Below are 19983 nucleotides of genomic sequence, written 5' to 3' on the forward strand. Positions count from 1 at the left end.
ATGCAGGCAGAACACTCATACACATAAAAAAATACTTAGTCTTATAGAGATATATATACAGAGATGAATATCTTTTTTTTTTTTTTTTTTTTTTTTTTACTTTGAGACAGGGTTTCTCTGTGTAGTTTTGGTGCCTATCCTGGATCTTACTCTATAGATCAGGCTGGCCTCCAACTCACAGAGATCCACCTGCCTCTGCCTCCTGAGTGCTGGGATTAAAGGCATGTGCCACTGCTGCTCGGCCAGAGGTGAATATCTTTAAGAGTCTGAACTACTTTTTTTTTTTTTTTAAAGATTTATTTATTTATTATGTATACAGCATGTATGACTGCAGGTCAGAAGAGGGCACCAGATCTCATTACAGATGGTTGTGAGCTACCATGTGGTTGCTGGGACTTGAACTCAAGACCTGGAACCTCTGAGCCATCTCTCCAGCTCATGAACTACTTTTTTGATTGCTTTTGTAGTTATACATAAGAGTTGAGAAATAAAGTTTTACAAATCATCATAGGGTTTGTCCTTTTTCAAAATAAAAAAAAAGGAATCCTAAAAGCAGAAACAATATATTTTATTCTTCAAGTTAAAGAATTATTTATTCGCTGGGTGGTCATGGCACATGCCTTTAATCTCAGAACTTGGGAGGCAGAGACAGGTGGATCTCTAAGTTCAAAGCCAGCCTGGTCTATAGAGTGAGCTCCAGGGCAGGTTCTGAAGCTTCAGAGAACCCTTATTTTGAAAAACAAAAACAAAAAACAACAAAAAAAGAATTATTTATTCATTAAAAAGAATAACCATCAGGGTAGTAAGGGCATACACCTTTAATCCCAGCTTTCAGAAAGCAGAGGCAGGTGGATCTCAGGCTGGACTAGAGTTCAAGGTCAGCCTGGTCTACAGAGTGAGTTCCAGGACAGGCAGGACTATACAGAGAAACCTTGTCTCAAAGACCAATAAATAAATAAAGCATTAATTAATTGAAAAGGATGGTCTGTTAAATACCTACCATAATTGGTCTTATAACTTAGTAAGTGAAGTTGATTTTGGAATACTTTGTTTAAAAAAGCCACTGGGAAAAATATTGGAACTGGCATAGAGATGCTTTGAATCTGTGCTTGGCAATGATAATATGCTGAAACTGTGTGTGTGTTTTGTTTATAGCACATCTTCATTACCTCCATTAGACTGGCCTTTACCAACTCACTTTGGACAATGTGAATTGAAAATAGAAGTGCAACCTAAAACTCATCATCGAGCCCATTATGAAACTGAAGGTAGCCGAGGGGCAGTGAAAGCCTCTACTGGTGGTCATCCTGTTGTGAAGGTATGAGACTTAGGAGCTTTGCTTCATAGATACCGTACACATGGTAATGATTGGATGAGGGTATTGATGTAGCAAAGAGAGAAGACTCAAATCTGGAGAGCCTCTGTTTGTGCTCTTGTTGGTAGAGCTGTACTTCTGCACTGAATTTTCTTTGTTAGTCTAGAAGAAACCTTCCTGGCTGACTTTCCATCTGGCTAAATAAGATGGTGGTCAGATTGCTGTATATTGTGCTGGGCAGTGGTGGCCAGCACTTGGGAGGCAGAGGCAGGTGAATCTCTGATTTCAAGGTCAGCCTGGTCTACAGAGTGATTTCTAAGACAGCCAGGACTACATAGAGAAACCCTGTCTCTTAAAACAAACACAAATTAAAAAGAGCATATTGTCTTTATAACTATAATACACGTTCATTTAAAATGTGATACAGGACTAGGGAAATGACTCAGTGGAGAAAGAACATGTTTTGTAAATGTGAGGACTGGAGTTTGGATTTCAACAATGACTTTGAAAGCCAGCCATGACTACATATGCTTGTAACTCTCAACATTAGGGTATCTGTAAAGACAGGCTGATTTCAAGAGTTTTCTGGCCGGCCAGCCAGCCTAGTCAAAAGAGGTTCAGTGAGAGAACTTGTCAGAAGGCAGTAAGGCAGAAAATGATAAAGGAATTGTGTATGCATTCAAGTCATGCAATACACATGTATACACACATGCAGATTTAAGTTATACAGAAAGTAGAAAAAAAATGATGCAATAGATTATCCAAAATTTGTCACTGAAAAATAAGCAACATTTGGTAACATTTCAGTTTCTCTCTCCCTCACTTTTCTCTTGAATAAATATTTAGTGGGAGACTAGATAGTTGTCTAGAAAGATGATTAATTTTTTTTAAAGATAGATTTATTTAATATATATACAGCATATATGACTGCAGGCCAGAAGAGGGCATCAGATCTCATTACAGACGGTTGTGAGCCACCACGTGGTTGCTGGGAATTGAACTCAGGACCTCTGGAAGAGCAGTCAGTGCTCTTAACCTCCGAGCCATCTCTCCAGCCCCCAGATGATTAATTTTTTAAAATTTATTTTATGTGTATTTGTGTGTGCCTTTTTGTCTGTATGTGCCTGTATCTCCTGAAACTGGAGTTACAGGAAGCTGTGAGCCTCAGGGTGTGGATGCTTAGAACTGAACCCAAGTCTACTGTAAGAACAGCAAGTGCTTTTATCTGCTAAACCATTCTCCAGTTTCATTAATTTTTTTTTTTTTCTTTTTTTTTGGTTTTTTTGAGGTGAGTTTCTCTGTGTAACAATCCTGGCTGTCCTGGAACTTGCTCTGTAGACCAGGCTCATAGAGATCTGCCTACCTCTGCCTCCTGAGTGTTAAAGGTGTGTGCTACCCCCGCCCAGCTGTCATTAATTTTTTGAGGATAGTAGGTTAGTAAACTTTCCATCACTGATAACATACATGAGGTCATCAGCTTTCCTGAGAAAGGGTTATTTTGGCTCAGTTTTAGAGGTTCTTGTTGATTAGCTCTGTTGCACTGGGAGGAAGACCCTCACCTCATAGAATCTAGGAGGCTGGAGAGATGGCTCAGTGGTTAAGAGCACTAGCTGCTCTTCCAGAGGACCTGGGTTCAATTCCCAGCACCTGCATGGCAGCTTACAACTGTCTGTAATTCTAGTTCCTGTGGATCTAACACTCTTATGCAGATATCCAGACAAAACACTTAATTCACATAAAATAAAAATAAATAAATTACTAAAAAGAAATGCCCCCTCCAACCATGTTCCAGTGTACTAATTTTTTTCCAGCTAACCCCCACTGTTTAAAGTTTCTGTCACTTCCCAGTAGCACCACAGATTGGCAGCCAATTGGTTGGAGGACATGTACATCAACCATAGCAGATAGAATTATACTGAACATTTTGTGATTAAAATGTTTATTTTCTTTTAACTAGAATAAAATTGTGTAAAATTTGCATATTTGGTATATTTTAAGTACGTCTCATACTTTAAAGCTTTGAATCAAGTTATTATTTAATTTCGATTTCACTTGACTATAACAAAAAAAAAAATGAAACGTTGGGGCTAGAAAGATGGCTCAGTGTTTAAGAAGAGCACTAGCTGTTTTTCCAAGGACCCGGGTTCAATTTCCCAGCACCTACATGGCAGCTAACAATTGTCTGTAACTCCAGTTCCAGGGGACCCAACACCTTCATACAGACATACATGCAGGCAAAACACCAATGAACATAAATAAGTAAAAATAAATAAAAAGTTAAAAGAAAATACTAAGAAATGTTGAGTCTTAAACCATTGGTGCTGATTCTTGTAATCTCAGCCTTCAGAAGACTTACATCAGCCAAGGGTAGTGCATGGTTCTCGACTTTAGTCCCAGCGCTCGGGAGGCAGGGACAGGTGGATCTCTGTGAGTTCAAGGCCAGCCAGGGCTACAGAGTGAGACTCTGTCTTGAAAAAACAAAAACAAAGCACCAAATACTTAGCTCAAGAGGATCACTGTGGATTCAAGGTTAGCCTGGGACACATTGTGAGTTCTAGGACAATATGTGCTACAAAGTGAGCTTCTATATTGAATGAATGAATGAATGAATGAATGAATGAATGAATAAAAATAAATGAATGAATGAGTAAATAAATAAATAAATAAAAGAAACAACAACAAAAAGAAAAAAGACACAATTGGTATCCCAAATACCAATATTTATAGTTGTTAACAGACCCAAATAAGAAACGACTCAAATGTTAGGCAGTGGTGGCACACACTTTTTTTTTTTTTTTTTTTTTTGGTTTTTTGAGACAGGGTTTCTCTGTAGCTTTGGAGGCTGTCCTGGAACTCGCTTTGTAGACCAGGCTGGCCTCGAACTCACAAAGATCCGCTTGCCTCTGTCTCTCGAGTGCTGGGATTAAAGGCGTGCGCCACCAACACCCGGCATATTGTTACTTTTAGGCTTTGTATTTTATGATATGTCAAGATCCATTGCCTAGTGATGATTTGTTTATTTTATTTTATTTTTTTAAAGACAAAGTTTCATGTAGCGCAGATTCACCTAAAAGTCACTGTGTAGTTAAGGATGGGCATGAAGTACTTATCTTCCTGTTTGTGTTCCAAGTGTTAGAATAACAGGTGCTGCCATACCTGACTCTAGTGATGATTTTTTTATATGACATTGTTATATGTACATTTTAACATTCATTTTTGTTTTGTCACATTGTTACTTTTAAGTAATTTATATTAATGGAATTTTAATTTTGTATTTTTAGTATCTCTACAATGTTTCTAGTATGTTCATGTTTCTGATATAGAAAAATCCAGGGGCCTTCCCCAAGTAATTTGGCAGGACTGATAATGGAACTTTTGTTATTAAAGTTGCTATAATGTGTCCTGTAGTGACCTTCAGGCTTTAACCCTCCAGCTTAAGCTAAGCAGGCACAGACCTTTGCTATGGAAACGATATAGAAACATAACAAACAACAGCGTACTTTGTTTTACACAGCAGAGGGTGGCGGCTGCTAGAAGAGTACTGATAGTAGACGGTTTTAGAGGGTGATGTTAGCAATAGTAATTTACTGACAGCCTATAACATAATGTGCTTCTGGGCTAGGGTCAGGTGGCAGTCTAGCTAGTCTATTCTTCTTTAAAATCTTTGAGATGCAGAGGAGCAGTCCTTTTTTTTCTTATGCTGTATTATATGTACTTAAGCAGATGTGTGTTATGAAATGTATTTATATATATCCCTTTGAAATCTTATATGTATGATTACCTTCCCACAGCAGGAGTTTATTTTATCAAAGTGAAAAGGACAGGTGGCTTACATCTTTGCCAAGCTGGTCTGAGTATAAGTCATTTAATATGACTAACGATTCTTTGATATATGGTGCTTATCCACTTGTCATGTGATACCCTGTAATAACATTCATGCATAATAGTAACATTTTAAAATTTGTATTTTAAATTTAACTACTTCATTTTGGCCAGGTACTTAGTATTTATTGTTTAAATATTATATTTACCGGTCTTGAGTTATTTTGTGCTATAAAGTTGTCTCTCTTATTCCAAATGTTATTCATTCAGCAATGATGTAGTCTTCAGTGTGCTAAGCTTATGAATAGACTCTGGTGACAGCAAGGTGGATGCTGTTCTCTTCAAGTATTTAGAGGCGAGTGCTCAAGCTGTTGTTTCTTCCATCACTGGACAAACTATTGATTTCATACAATTTGAACATGAGAGGCAATAGGTGCAGCAGAAGGAAGCATTTATCAGCATTGAGTTTGAAAATTTTCTAGTTTTTTTTTTTTTTGTTTTGTTTTACAATTTTCACCTGTAGACTGAAAAATAAAAATGACATGCACTCTGTAGGAGTTTTAGGATTAAATGGACTTAGTTAAAGCAGAGTATATAACCATTCTCTACCTTGACCTTTTCCGTCTCTCTGTAAAGTATAGGTCAGGTAGTGAGTCTTTTGTTTTATGTTTCTGTGTGTGTGGCATTATCATTTAACTCATTTGCTACTATAGAATCAAAGGAAAATCATTAAATTTAATTTTTCCATATGTACATGTATGCCTTTCCAATTTCTTCTTTAGTGATTTAAACCTTTTTTTTAAACTGTGTTCATATTGAACATTTTATTTTTATTAACTAGTTTTCTTTCATTAAATCTTCAATTTTATTAATTTGTTAATGACAAAACAATTTAAAGGAATTACAAATGAAAATATTGGTATTTTTTATTATGTAAATTTTAAAGTATTTACAGAAAGCTACAAATTCTGCTTGAATATAGTAAATTGCACATTGTTTACCTTAGCTGAACATAAGACAGCTTCAACTTGAATTTTCTGATGAGGCAAAAAGGACACAAGTCATTTTTGTACCTTAAGAGCCCAAGGTAATGTCAGGGATTTGAGGCACTGGAATAGGGACGTGAGGTGAGGGTGGAAACAGTAGAATTTGATAAAAGTCTATAAAAACATGGTAGGCTTCCTAGATTTCGTGTGTGTGTGTGTGTGTGTGTGTGTGTGTGTGTGTGTGTGTGTGTGTATGTGTGTTGTTGTTGTAGGCTTCCTAGATTTCGTGTGTGTGTGTGTGGGGGGGTGTGTGTGTGTGTGTTGTTGTTGTTGTTGTTGTTGTTGTTGTTGTTATATACCAGCTGGTAACTTCTATCTTGTCATGTAGCAATGCTAGTAATTTTAGTAGATGAGGTAAAAAATCTTCATTAAGGCATGAGTTAGAGGTTCTGAGGGCAACACTGGTAGATCTACTGAAAATGCTAATTGAATGGGAGACACACTGAAAGTTTGCAGACTAAATAGTAAAACCTATGATAACCTTTCTTCCAGAATACTTGAAGTAAGTTTATACTCTGTTAGATGAGAAACTGGAGGATTTATTTTAGGTGTATTGACCGACCCTACAGAAAAGTTCTATAGAATATGAAAAATAAACTGTTTGTTGGTTGGTTGGATTTTCCAGGCAGGGTTTCTCTGTGTAGCCCTGACTGTCCTGGATCTCATTCTGTAGATCATGCTGGCCTTGAACTCACAAAGATTCACCTGGCTCTGCCTCCCAAATGCTGGGATTAAAGATGTGCACTACCACTGCCCGGCAAACTTTATTATTTTTAAAATGTTTAAGTTACAGTTGCTTTGGATTTTTCTGTTATAAGCAGCTAAACCTAACATGAAAGTCATATATTAACTCTAGCTCAAACAGAAAGTTTAATAAAAATGTAATTAATTAAGATCTACAGCATAAAGCTAGGCATAGTGGCTCTTAATACAAAAGTCATTAATTAACTCTAGCTTAAACCAAGTTTTATGAAAATGTAACTAAAATCTACAGATAAAGCTAGGCACAGTAGCTCACACCTGTAAACTTAGCATTTGAATAGCTCAGAGGGAAGGTTGCTACAAGTGCAAGGCCAGCCTGAGCCATTGAGTGAGACCGGCTCAGAAAGTGAAAAAAGGTTGTATGTGTGTATATATATATATATATGGCTCATCTATAACATACATGCAGTTATAGTGCAAACACAGAATGCTGATTTAAATTCTTTTTTTGTTGTTTTCTGTTTCTTGTTTTGTTTTTTCAAGACAGGGTTTCTCTGTGTATCCCTGGCTGTCTTAGAACTTCCTCTGTAGACCAGGCTGGTCTTGAACTCAGAGATCTGCCTGTCTTCTTACTGCTGGGCTTAAATTCCTTTTTTTTTTTTTCCTCTAAAGTACAGATTTGCTAGGGGAATAGGATTGAAGATGTGCATATGTTATTTGAAAGCCACCAATCTCTCTTTTTATTTAATTTATTATTTTGTGTGTATGGGTGTTTTGGCTGCATATATATCTGTGTAGTGTGTAGTGTGTGTGTGTGTGTGTGTGTCCCCTGCAAACCAGAAGAGGACATTGGGTCTTCCTAGGACTGTAATTACAGGCAGGTTGTAAGCTACCACATTGGTTTTTATCTTCCTAGATAAATGATCAAAAGATAATATAGCTTTAAAAAGATACTACTTAAATTATGAAATAGCAGTATAAACCTGATCTTTAAAAATATGAAAGTAAACTCTGGAAGAAACACCTTAAAGGAATTTGAAATGGTTCCCTCTTGTATCTGGGTGATGGTGGTGTGTACATGCCTTTAATCCCAGCACTCAGGAGGCAGAGGAGAATCTCTGAGTTTAAGGCCAGCCTGGTCTACACAGCAAGTTCCAGGACAGCTAGGACTAAATTATGTATATTAAACTGTATGTTTATAATATACAAATATAAACTATCAATATATTACTAATTCTGGGTGTCTGTTTTTGTTCCTCAAGAGGGAACCAATTTTCCCCCCTAAGACAGGGTTTCTCTAATTCTACAGAGGTAATAGGTTTAGTATCTTTTGAGAGTGTAGCTGTGGATTTCAGCTGACAAGAATGGCGGTATAGAGATGGTCCACAGGATCTTCTGTGGGTTTGTAGTGCTTAAAAGGCTACAGGTCTGGTGTTCTTGGGGCACTGTATATCCAAACCTGAGTTGATCTTCAAGTTGGAACATGGACCTGGGCCATGGGGCCTAGCAGACTTCTTGGTCTGCAATCTCCTGTCATCTCTGAGAACAGGACAGTATGGTACTTAGAATGAGATATTATATAAGAAAAAAAATCATGATACTCATGTTGATAACCAGCTAATCCTCTGAAGCTGATCCACCTTGTCAACCATCAAAAGTATACACACCAGAAAGAGCTCAGCTGATTTCAGCCTAATTACTGACCAATCATGAGTTTACAAATACAGAGTAGCTTGTTATCCAGTGTTAGATAATTACTATTCCCATGGTAGGCAGGATGCTGGGATTCAATGATATATTGCTCATTGGCTTCCTGGTAAATAATAGGTACCCTATGATCTCTTTTCTCTCTTGTTGAAAGTTGCCTTTCTTCTTCGATGTTTTGTTATATGGTAATATATAGATAGAGGTTTACATGATTTCTGTTTAAAGTCATCCTCTACTACACAGAAACAGAAGGAAACAGACATCTACAACTTGACCATTAAGCTGGGGACACATTAGCAAACTAGATTATCTGGTGGATATTGGGCTCAGCAGCATGTAGGAATCAGTGATTTACATTTGAAATTTCCTGGTTGCAGCCTCTTGAGCTACACACAAGCTCTCTTTCTTTTTTTTTTTTTTCTTAATTAATTAATTTTTCTATTACCAGCTTGATACAGTATAAATTCTTATCCTAATATTGAACAAGCTCTCTTTCTTGGATGTAAGTAAGGAGTTTATTAGAAAAGTTATTAATGCCATAGACAGAGAAACAATAGCATGGCAAGGTCTTTGAAAAGAGAAGTTATTTTCCCACCACCACCAAGGCACTAGATTCTTTCTCCTTGAGTCTTAGAAACAATATCATAAGGAGCCAGGCAGTAGTGGTGAATGCCAACACGAGAGGCAGGGCCAAGCAGAGCTCTATGAGTTTGAAGCCACCCTGGTCTACACATTGAGTTCCAGGATAGACAAGGTTACACAGAAAAACCCTGTCTCTGGTTGGGGATTTAGCTCAGTGGTAAAGCCCTTGCCTAGCAAGCGCAAGGCCCTGGGTTCGATCCTCAGCTCAAAAAAAAAAAAAAAAATGCTCAGAAAGAAAAACCCTGTCTCAAAGATAGATAGATAGATAGGTAGATAGATAGATAGACAAAAAATAAAAATCATATAGAATATTTTTTCTCACATCTGTTATATAATACCCTTCCTTCTACTTACTATAGCAGAGTTGTACTCTGTGATGCCATCTTTTAGGTACTGAAGCTAAGAATTTTTGACTTGTTTTCTGTATTATGCTATATGTGGTCAATTACAAATATCTCTTTAGGATCTCTAGATAAGATTTTTTTATTACTTTTCCCCCCTATAGTTTCTGTTATGTTCCTATCTTTACCCTAATTTAAAATTTCAGAACTTTGGTTTTAGTATTTTCAGATTCCTAACTGGTTTCCATGTTTCTTTCCATTCTTTTTTTTTTTTTAAGCCTTAAGTGATTTTTTTTTCATGTGCTTGCCTATATCTTATATTTTTAAGAGTAAATTTATACCCTTTAAGAACTTCATTTAATTCCTTAAAACTTCACACATGCCATTTTGTCCTTTTTTTTTTTTTTTTAAAGATTTGTTTATTTTATGTGTATGTATGTGCGCTACATTTATGCAATGTCCACAGAGTCTAGAAGATTCCTTGGAACTGGAGTTAGAGGTGCTGTGAGCCTTCTGATATGGGTGCTGAGAACCAAACTCAGGACCTCTGCAAGAGCAACAAGTACTCTTAACTGCTGAGCCATCTCTCCAGCCCTTTGTAGTTTTTGTTTGTTTGTTTGTTTTTGTTTTTTCAAGACAGGGTTTCTCTGTAGCTTTGGAGGCTTAGCGGTTAAGATCACTGGCTGCTCTTCCAGAGGACCCAAGTTCAATTCCTAACACTCACATGGCAGCTCACAACTGCCTGTAACTACAGTTCAAGGGAATCCAACACCCTCACACAGACAAACATGCAGGCAGTGCACAAAAAACAAGTAAATAATAACAATATTATTATATATAATTATATACTATATTATTATTTTGTTGTTGTTGTTTTGTTTTTATTTTTGTTTTTTGAGACAGGGTTTCTCTGTGTAACAGTCCTGGCTGTCCTGGAACTCACTTTGTAGACCAGGCTGGCCTCAGATTCACAGAGATCCACCTGCCTCTGCCTCCTGAGTGTTGGGATTACAGATGTGTGCCACCATCGCCCGGCCAGCCCTTTGTTCTTTAGTTTCATTTACAATATACTTGTGGAATACTGATTGAAATAGTAACATTTCAATAAATATGACTGCTTCCATAATATTCCTAGTAAAAGGCCGAAGGGAGAGAATGATGAATAAGACAGTTTCTGCTTTTCGGAGCTTGTATATGGTTGCCAGGAGAGTAGATGATAACTCAATTTAAAATAATATTGATAGCAGTCGATACTTTGAAAAATATTAAAGCACTATGAGAGATGTAAATAAGGTAGGTACTCTGAGGGTACTGACCTTTGGGTACAGAGCTAAATGAAATGAAGGAGAAGGATAATACAAAAGAGAGAGAACGTTCAAGAGAGATAAAATACTGAGGTTAAAGCCAGGTGTGGTGGCTCAGGGCTTTAATCCTAGCACTGAAAGACAGTTGTATCTCTGTGAGTTCAAGGCCAGCCAGCCTGGTTTACAAGGTGAGTTCCAAGGACAGCCAGGACTGTTACACAGAGAAACCTTGACTCACAAAACCAAAATAAATAAATAGTAAAGTCTTGAGGTTAGGAATGAGCAGTGGTTCAAGTAATAAAGCCAGTATGTCTAGAGTGGGCTGTGGGAAGGAATATAGGACAAGATAAGAACAAGGGTCCAAATCTCATAGGCCTTACATGTAAACCATTGGAGGAATGAGAATTGACTCTAAATCTAGAGGAAAGCCACTAGAGAGATTTCAGTGGAGGATAGGAAGGATGTGGAGGACTGTGAGTTTTAAAAATCACTACATCTCTTTATTCGGTGTGTGTGCTTGTGTGTGGGCATGGGCACACTGCGATGCCACCTGTGGGGCTCGGGACAGCTTTTGCTTCTCTTCTGCCATGTGGGTCTGCGGGCTGGACTCGGGAAGCTAGGCTGTTAGGCTCAGCAGCAAGTGCTTTACCTGCTGAGTAACCACCTCATTCCCTGTGGGTTGTTGGGTTTTTAAATAATTTATTTGCCAGGTGGTGGTGGCACACGCCTTTAATCCCAGCACTCAGGAGGCAGAGGCAGGTGGATCTCTGTGAATCTGAGGCCAGCCTGGTCTACAGAGTGAGTTCCAGGACAGACAGGACTGTTACACAGAGAAACCCTGTCTCAAAAAACAAAAATAAAAACAAAACAACAACAACAACAATAATAATAATGTAATTATATATAATCATATTGTTATTATTTACTTGTTTTTTGTGCACTGCCTGCATGTATGTCTGTGTGAGGGTGTTGGATTCCCTTGAACTGTAGTTACAGACAGTTGTGAGCTGCCATGTGGGTGTTAAGAATTGAACTTGGGTCCTCTGGAAGAGCAGCCAGTGGTCTTAACCACTAAGCCGTCTCTTAAGTCCCCCGTCCTAGTGTGTCCCCCCACTCTGTATTTTAAAGGGAAACAAAATAAGCCAAACGTAGCAGCTCGTGCATATACAGAGGTCAGTGGGAATGGGAGACTAAGTCAGAAAGATGACAAGTTCAAGGCCAGTTTGGCCTGTATAACAAGACCTTGTTCTGAAATATAAATACATAAATAAATATCAAAAACATACCGATGGGGACAATAGATATACAAAGGGTAAAAATATTTGTCTTTATGATTATAGATGTAAATATACTCAGAAGACTAGTGACAAACCAAATCTGACAGAACATTGAAAGGATTGTATGTCAAATGAGATTTATTCTAAAAATGCAAGTGTAAGTCAGCATATGAAAGTGAATATATGTATCACAATAATATCAAAAAGGAAAACACATATTCGTGCAGATTGATTTTTAAAAAGCATTTGCAGGAGTTGGGGGTAGCTCAGTGGTAGAATATATGTTTAATCTGTACAAAACCAGAAAAATGTATCTTTAGTTTTAATTACATGACTACATGTAGTCTTTTGTCTCTGTTCACGTTTGTGTGTGCACATTAGTTTAGAAGCCAAAAGACAACCTTGGGTGTTGTTACTCAGGTGCCGTATATCTTGGCACATATATCCTCCTGCCTCTGGCTTCTGAGTGCTGGGATCAAAGGTTGTACCACAATGCTGGAAGTTGGTGGCTATAAAACAAAATTTTTGAGACAGGGTCTCTCAACGCAAGCTTGTCTTGAATTTAATATATAGACCAAGCAGATCCTTGAACTTATAATCTACAAGCCTCAGCCTGCTGAGTCCTAGCTTGACTTTTCAAATTTTTTGGTGATTCAGATGTTAGTCTTTCCCTTAGCCTTCCTCATCTACATTCCTTTGTAACATGTCCCTGTGTTTAAATCTCTTTACTTTAAAAATGTGGGAGCTGGAGAGATGGCTCAGCAGTTGAGAGCACTGGCTGCTCTTTCCAGGGACCCAGGTTTTATTCCTAGCACCCACATGGTGCCTACCAGCTATCTGTAACTCCAGTTCTAAAGAAGTCTATGCCCTCTTGTTCTCTGAGGGCATCAGGCACACACAAGTGCACAGGCATACATGTAGGCAAAATACTCACGTACATAAAAGAAAAATTTTAAAAAGATAAATTTAGAGGGCTTTTCATGGGTTACTTTTAATTTTTTTGTACCAATAATTTTATGTACAGTAGTATGTGATACAAATTTAATAGACTTATTGTAAGCTTATTATAAAATGCATGGACAATGAAGTGTACTTTTTGTGTTTCTTCCTTTCATTTAGCTCCTGGGCTATAGTGAAAAGCCAATAAATCTACAGATGTTTATTGGAACAGCTGATGATCGATATTTAAGACCTCACGCATTTTACCAGGTGCATCGTATTACTGGAAAGACAGTTGCTACTGCAAGTCAGGAGATAATAATTGCCAGCACAAAAGTTCTGGAAATTCCACTTCTACCTGAAAATAATATGTCTGCCAGGTATCTTTTTCATTTTTTGTTGTTTGTTTGTTTCTGTTTTTTGAGACAGGGTCTCATTATGTAACTCTGGCTGTCCTGGTTCTCACTTGTAGACCATGCTGGCCTTGAACTCACAGAGATGCATCTGTCTCTGCCTCTAGCCAGACATTTTAAAACCTTTGGTAAAATGAGCAGTGAGCTAGCTCAGCAATTAAAATCCCATACTACTCTTTTAGAGGTCTAGAGTTAGGTTCTGAGCACCCACGTCAGGCAGCTGACAATTACTGCCTGTAATTCTAGCTCCAGGGATCCGGATGCCCACAGCCTTCACAAGCACCTGCACTCATGCACATCCCCCCACACACAATTAAGAATAACAATTGGGGTTGGGGGTTGGGGGTTGGGGATTTAGCTCAGTGGTAGAGCGCTTGCCTAGCAAGCTCAAGGCCCTGGGTTTGATCCTCAGCTAAAAAAAAAAAAAAAAAAAAAAAAAATTTAAAAACCTTAATTTAAAAAATCTGTTTTCTTGAAACAATTCTCAGAAAAATACATGGTTTGTTTGGTTTTGGTTTTTAGTTAACTATAAAATACTCATTGTTGGGCTGGAGAGATGGCTCAGGGGTTAAGAGCGCTGACTCTTCTTCCAGAGGACCCAAGTTCAATTCCCAGCACCCACATGTCAGCTCACACCTGTCTGTAACTCCAGTTTCAGGGGACCCCCACACTCATGGCAAAAACGCAAATGCACATGAAAATAAAATAAAATATAAAAAAAATACTCATTGTTTTAAGCTAACTTACTAATATAATTCTGAAAAGTTTGCTCAGGAGGGCAGTACGTTTCATATTTCTAGAAAAAAAGTTGGTGACTTCTGCCTATAATCCCAGAATTTGGGATGTAGAAGGGGGAAGAACAGAGGTTCAGAATAACCCTTGAGTACATAGTGAGGTTTTGTTTTAAGACTTTATTTACTTATTATGTATACAGTGTTCTGCCTGCACATATCCCTGCAGGCCAGAAGAGGGCACCAGATCCCATATACAGATGGTTGTAAGCCACCATGTGGTTGCTGGGAATTGAACTCAGGACCTCTGGAAGACCAGTCAGTATGCATAACCTCTGAGCCCTCTCTCCAGCCCGAGTACATAGTGAGTCAGAGGCCAGCCTGGGCTATATAAGATCCTGACTCAAAACTAGGAAGAATGACTGTCAGACACTCCAGAGGCAGAGGCAGATGGGTCTCTGAATTTGAGGCCAGCCAAGGCTGTACATTGAGATCCTGTCTCAAAAACAAACGGATAAACAACTTAGGAGTAAACAACAACAAAAATAGAGAAGAAGGTGCTTTCAATATATGGTTCTAGTGTCTGTTTTCTTACCTACTCCTACCTTCTTTCTGTCTTAAAAATAGAGAGAACGTGAATGTCAGTGGTACACACTGACTGAAAACAGGTTGACTTGTTAGTATATACCAGTAATCCTAGGACCTAGAAGTCTGAGTCAGACTTTTGAGTTCTAGGTCATTTGAACTACAAAGTGAGACCCCATCTCAGAAAAATAAGAGGTTATTTCAAACAAAATTAAATATGTATTTTCAGTTCTAAATAAGAGTTTTTGTAAGTTTATTTGGTTTTTTGGGGGGGTTCATTTCTTAGTTTTAAGAATCATACATATATTTTGTTTCTTGTTTTAAATCTTTTTTTTTTTTTTTTGGTTTTTCAAGACAGGGTTTCTCTGTGTAGCTTTGCGCCTTTCCTGGAACTCACTTGGTAGACCAGGCTGGCCTCCCGAGTGCTAGGATTAAAGGCGTGCGCCACCACCGCCTGGCCTTTAAATCATTTTTTAAAATTTAAACTTTTTTTTGAGGTTTATTTATTTTGAGTATAGGTATTTTGCCTATATGTATATCCATGCACCATGTGCATGCCTGGTGCCCAAGGAGGCTAAAAGAGGGGCTCAGGTGCTCTTGATTACTGAGCCATCTCTCCGGTATAATTTTTTTTTTCTTTTTTCTTCTTTTGGTTTTTCTAGACAGGGTTTCTCTGTACCTTTAGAGTCTGTCCTGGACTAGCTCTGTAGACCAGGCTGGCCTCGAACTCACAGAGATCCACCTGCCTCTGTCTCCCAAGTGCTGGGATTACAGGCATGCGCCGCCACCACCCCGCTCCAGTATAATATTTTAATTTTTATTTATTAAAAAAATTATTTTTAGCGTGGGCGTGGTGGTACATGCCTTTAATCTCAGCATTAGGGAGGCAGAGGCAGGCAGATTTCTGTGAGTTCAAGGGAGCCTTGGTCTACAAAGCAAGGACTGAGGGCTGTTACACAGAGAAATCCTGTCTGGGTTTGTATATTTACTTTCTTGTATGTGTGTGTGCTAAGTATATGTATGTGTACCATGTGTATGCTGTGCCCAAGGAGGTCAGAAGACAGTGTCAGACCATTTGAACTAGTGTTACAAGCCATTCTGAACTGCCTGGCTGGGGTCCTAGGAACCAAACTTGGGTCCTGTGCATGAACAGTACACACCCTCTTAACTACTGAGCCATCTTCACAGTTCCTTATGTTGTCTGTCTGTAGGCCCAGGTTTGCCTTGAATTTAAGGTAATCTTCATTACTCCAGTCTTCCAAGTATTGGGATTATAGCCATGTGCTACCACACTCACCTCAAAGATTTGTTTTTGACCAATTTGGGGTATGAAGTTTTCTGGAAACTTTTGTTGTTTGGTTTTGAGATAGAGTCTCTTGTACCCCACCCCACCCCCCTTTTTTTTTTTCAAGGCAAGGTTTCTCTGTGTAGTTTTGGTGCCTGTCCTGGATCTCGCTCTGTAGACCAGGCTGGCCTTGAACTCACAGAGAGCCATCTCGCTCTGCCTCCAGTGTGCTGGGATTAAAGGTGTGTGCCACCACCGCCCGGCTTCTTGTAGCCCATTTTGGTCTTGAACTCACTGTGTAGTTGAGACTGATCTATAACTCCTGATCCTCCTGCTTCTCTACCTCTCAAGTGCTGGGATTATAGGTGTTCATGACCTGGCACATTGACAGTGCATATCTCCACAGTTGAATTGTTCAGAACCAGTTTCTGAATAATGAAATTAAAAATGTGTTTTTTTCTAGTATTGACTGTGCAGGTATTTTGAAACTCCGAAATTCAGATATAGAACTTCGAAAAGGAGAAACTGATATTGGCAGAAAGAATACTAGAGTACGACTTGTGTTTCGAGTGCACATCCCACAGCCCAATGGAAAAGTCCTTTCTCTGCAGATAGCATCTATTCCTGTTGAGTGCTGTAAGTGAGCTTGCAATATATTTTAAGATTTTGATGTAAGTTTTGTGTGTCTTGATTAAAATGAGATATATATATATATATATATATTGAGTCTAAGTTACTGTTTTGTGTTTCTGACATGAAAATAAGCTAACAAGGTGAGAAGAGTAGTAATTTTATGTTAAAACATATCTTCTCACTATAATTTGATTCTAGGCAGCTATGTGACTATAGAGAACCTCTTTTTTCCTCTCTACCTCCCTATCTCTTTCTTGTCTCCCAACTTCATTTCTCCTGGCTTCAAACCTGGGATCAAGGTTTGTGCTACCTTGTCTAGCTATCTTAGTTAGATTTTTCATTGCCGTGAAGAGACGCTATGATGGTAGCAACTCTTAAAAAGAAAACATTTAATTGGGGTGGCTTGCTTACAGTTTCACAGGTTTAGTCCATTGTCATCATGATGGGGAGCATAGTGGCATGCAGGTAGACGTGGTGGTGACTACATCTTGGTTTGCAGGCAACAAGAAGTTGACTGACAGCCACACTGAGGGAAGCTTGAGCAAAAGAGACCTCGACATCAACCCCCATAGTGACACACTTTCTCCAACAAGGCTATACCCACTCCAACAAAGCCACATATCTTAGTAGTGCCACTCCCTCTGAGATTATGGGGGCCAGTTCATATTCAAACTACCACACTAGCTATAAATGAAAACATCTGAGGATTCTGTCATGAAGCTATGATCTCAATGCTTTTAGTTGTCATTTAAGATTATCTTTATTGTACTTAAATGTTGACCTTTCATATAATGGCATCCTGTTTTGCAAGCTTACTCCTCAGCTGAATAAGAATTAACGATTTTATCTGGGCAGTGGTGGCAAACACCTTTAAACCCAGCACTCGGGAGGCAGAGCCAGGCAGATCTTTGAGTTTGAGGCCAGCCTGGGCTACCAAGTGAGTTCCAGGAAAGGTGCAAAGCTACACAGAGAAACCCTGTCTCCAAAAAAAAAAAAAAAAAAAAAAATTAACGATTTTGGTTGGTTGGTTGTTTGGTTGGTTGGTTGATTGGTTGGTTGGTTGGTTGGTTGGAGACAAGGTCTCACTCACTATGTAACACTGGCTGTCCTGGAACTCTCTCTATAGATCAAGCTGGTCTTAAACTCACAGAATTGACCTCCCTTTCCCTCCAGAATGCTGAGATTAAAGGCATGTGCCTACATGACAAGCTAAAGGATTTTGTTTGTTTTTGTTTAATACTATAAAATTATTATGACATTAATTTGAAAAAGTGGGTGATTTTTACCTCTGATTTACAAACATAAGCTATGAGAAAAGGTCCTAGAACTTGAGATGCAGTCAAGCCTGGTAGACCTATAGGTCTCAGAAGGTTAGCTGGTATGACTGAATAATTGAGAATGATGTAAACAGGTGTAGGAAACTGAGACAGATTGCTCGTGTATTCATACAAGGCCATTTGTCTGTTGTTGATGGACTTGTGCTTAGAACACAAGTATTACTAGTACCTTATGGTTGTTACTGTGGTTTTATTTGTTATACACACACACACACACACACACACACACACACATTTTTTATTTTATATTTTATTTTATGTGTATGTTTTGCTTTCATGTGTGTATATGTACCACATGTGTGCATTGTGCCTGGAGAGGTCAGGAGATGATGTCAGATCCCCAGGAACTGGAGTCACAGGTAGTTGTGAACCACCATGTGGGTGGTGGGAATTGAACTCCAATTTTGTATTTTGTTTTATTTGAGATAGGGTTTCACTATGTAGCTTTGGCTGGCCTGAAGCTTACTATGTAGACCAGGCTAGCCTTGAACTCACAGAGATCCACCTCCTTTTGCCTCTCAAGTGCTGAGTTTAAAGGTGTGCATCACCACATTCGGCTCACAAGTGCCCTTAACAACTGAGCCAGATCAAGACTCCCTGTGTTTTATTTTGGAAAAAGGAAAGGAAAAAATTACACACGCACACACATATTAGAAAAATATAGCTTAGCAGTTCAGCACAGGAAGTCCAGGTGAGGGTGGAACAAACCCACTGTTTGATAGTTAAGTGACACTCTGCATTAGAAGATCAGATTATGTTCCTCAAACCCTGTGGAGGTAGAGAAATGTAGTCATTGCAGAAACACAGCTCCTTTTAGAAATTAAATAGTAAAATATGTGTTTCATTTATGTTTTAGTTATTTATTTAAAAAAATTGTCCGGGTTGGGGATTTAGCTCAGTGGTAGAGCGCTTGCCTAGCAAGAGCAAGGCCCTGGGTTTGATCCTCAGCTGTTTAAAAAAAAAAAAAAAATTGTCCACCATGTGAGCCTAATGTGATGATGGTTGAGTATTCTCTTAAGGAAAGGGTTGTTTGTCCTATAGTAGTTATTTAGATTTGTCTTCTCTTAATTGTTCATAGTTTAATTACATAGTTTTGGTCTTGATTTTTTTAAAGATTTATTTATTTATTATGTATACAGTGTTCTGTTTGCATGTATGCCTGCACACCAGAAAAATCCACCAGATCTCATTATGGATGGTTGTGAGCCACCATGTGGTTGCTGGGAATTGAACTCAGGACCTCTGGAAGAGCAGCCAGTGCTCTTAACCTCTGAGCCATCTCTCAAGGCCCTGAACTTGATTTTTTGTAATTAGATTTGTAAATTTTAACAGTTCTGTGGAAAACATATACTCAAGAGGTTAAATTAAAAATAAAATATTAAGTAAATGTATGGGAGCCAATATGAAGTTAAAGACATTAACTTTATCAGTTTGGTTTTTGTGGGGTTTTTTGTTTTTTGGGTTTTTTTTTGCCATTATAATCTAAGAAATAATTTTGTACCAATTTGTGGCACATGCCTTTTTTGGGGGGGGGGCTGAGGATTGAACCCCGGGCCTTGTGCTTATTGCTAGGCAAGCGCTCTACCACTGAGCTAAATCCCTGACCTGTTTTGTACCAATTTATATAACTTCATTACCATTGTCTTGAATTTCAGAAGCTAAATTAATTAATCTCAATGTTTATTTTGTAGTTTGAGCTCATCTTGTATGTGTGAAATATTTTAAAATAATATTTTGTTTTTCTGAACTCTTAAAATAGCTCAGCGATCTGCTCAAGAGCTCCCTCATATTGAGAAGTACAGTATCAACAGTTGCTCTGTCAATGGAGGCCATGAAATGGTTGTGACTGGATCTAATTTTCTTCCAGAATCCAAAATCATTTTTCTTGAAAAAGGACAAGGTAA

The 19983-nt window shown here is 38.3% G+C and overlaps 1 protein-coding gene across 2 annotated transcripts in view; it reads left to right on the forward strand.

Annotated features, from left to right (window-relative positions):
* Nucleotides 1-19983, forward strand: part of Nfatc3 (nuclear factor of activated T cells 3) — an 84638-nt gene that overhangs the window by 23406 nt on the left and 41249 nt on the right. For both annotated transcript variants that reach the window (XM_036187802.1, XM_036187803.1), the window contains exons 3-6: nucleotides 1156-1318; nucleotides 13276-13475; nucleotides 16573-16745; nucleotides 19839-19979. In XM_036187802.1, the coding sequence (XP_036043695.1) occupies nucleotides 1156-1318; nucleotides 13276-13475; nucleotides 16573-16745; nucleotides 19839-19979 (677 nt within the window). The remainder of the gene's footprint in view (nucleotides 1-1155; nucleotides 1319-13275; nucleotides 13476-16572; nucleotides 16746-19838; nucleotides 19980-19983) is intronic.

Source organism: Onychomys torridus, chromosome 5 (genome assembly GCF_903995425.1).
Source record: "Onychomys torridus chromosome 5, mOncTor1.1, whole genome shotgun sequence".
Lineage (NCBI taxonomy): Eukaryota > Metazoa > Chordata > Mammalia > Rodentia > Cricetidae > Onychomys > Onychomys torridus.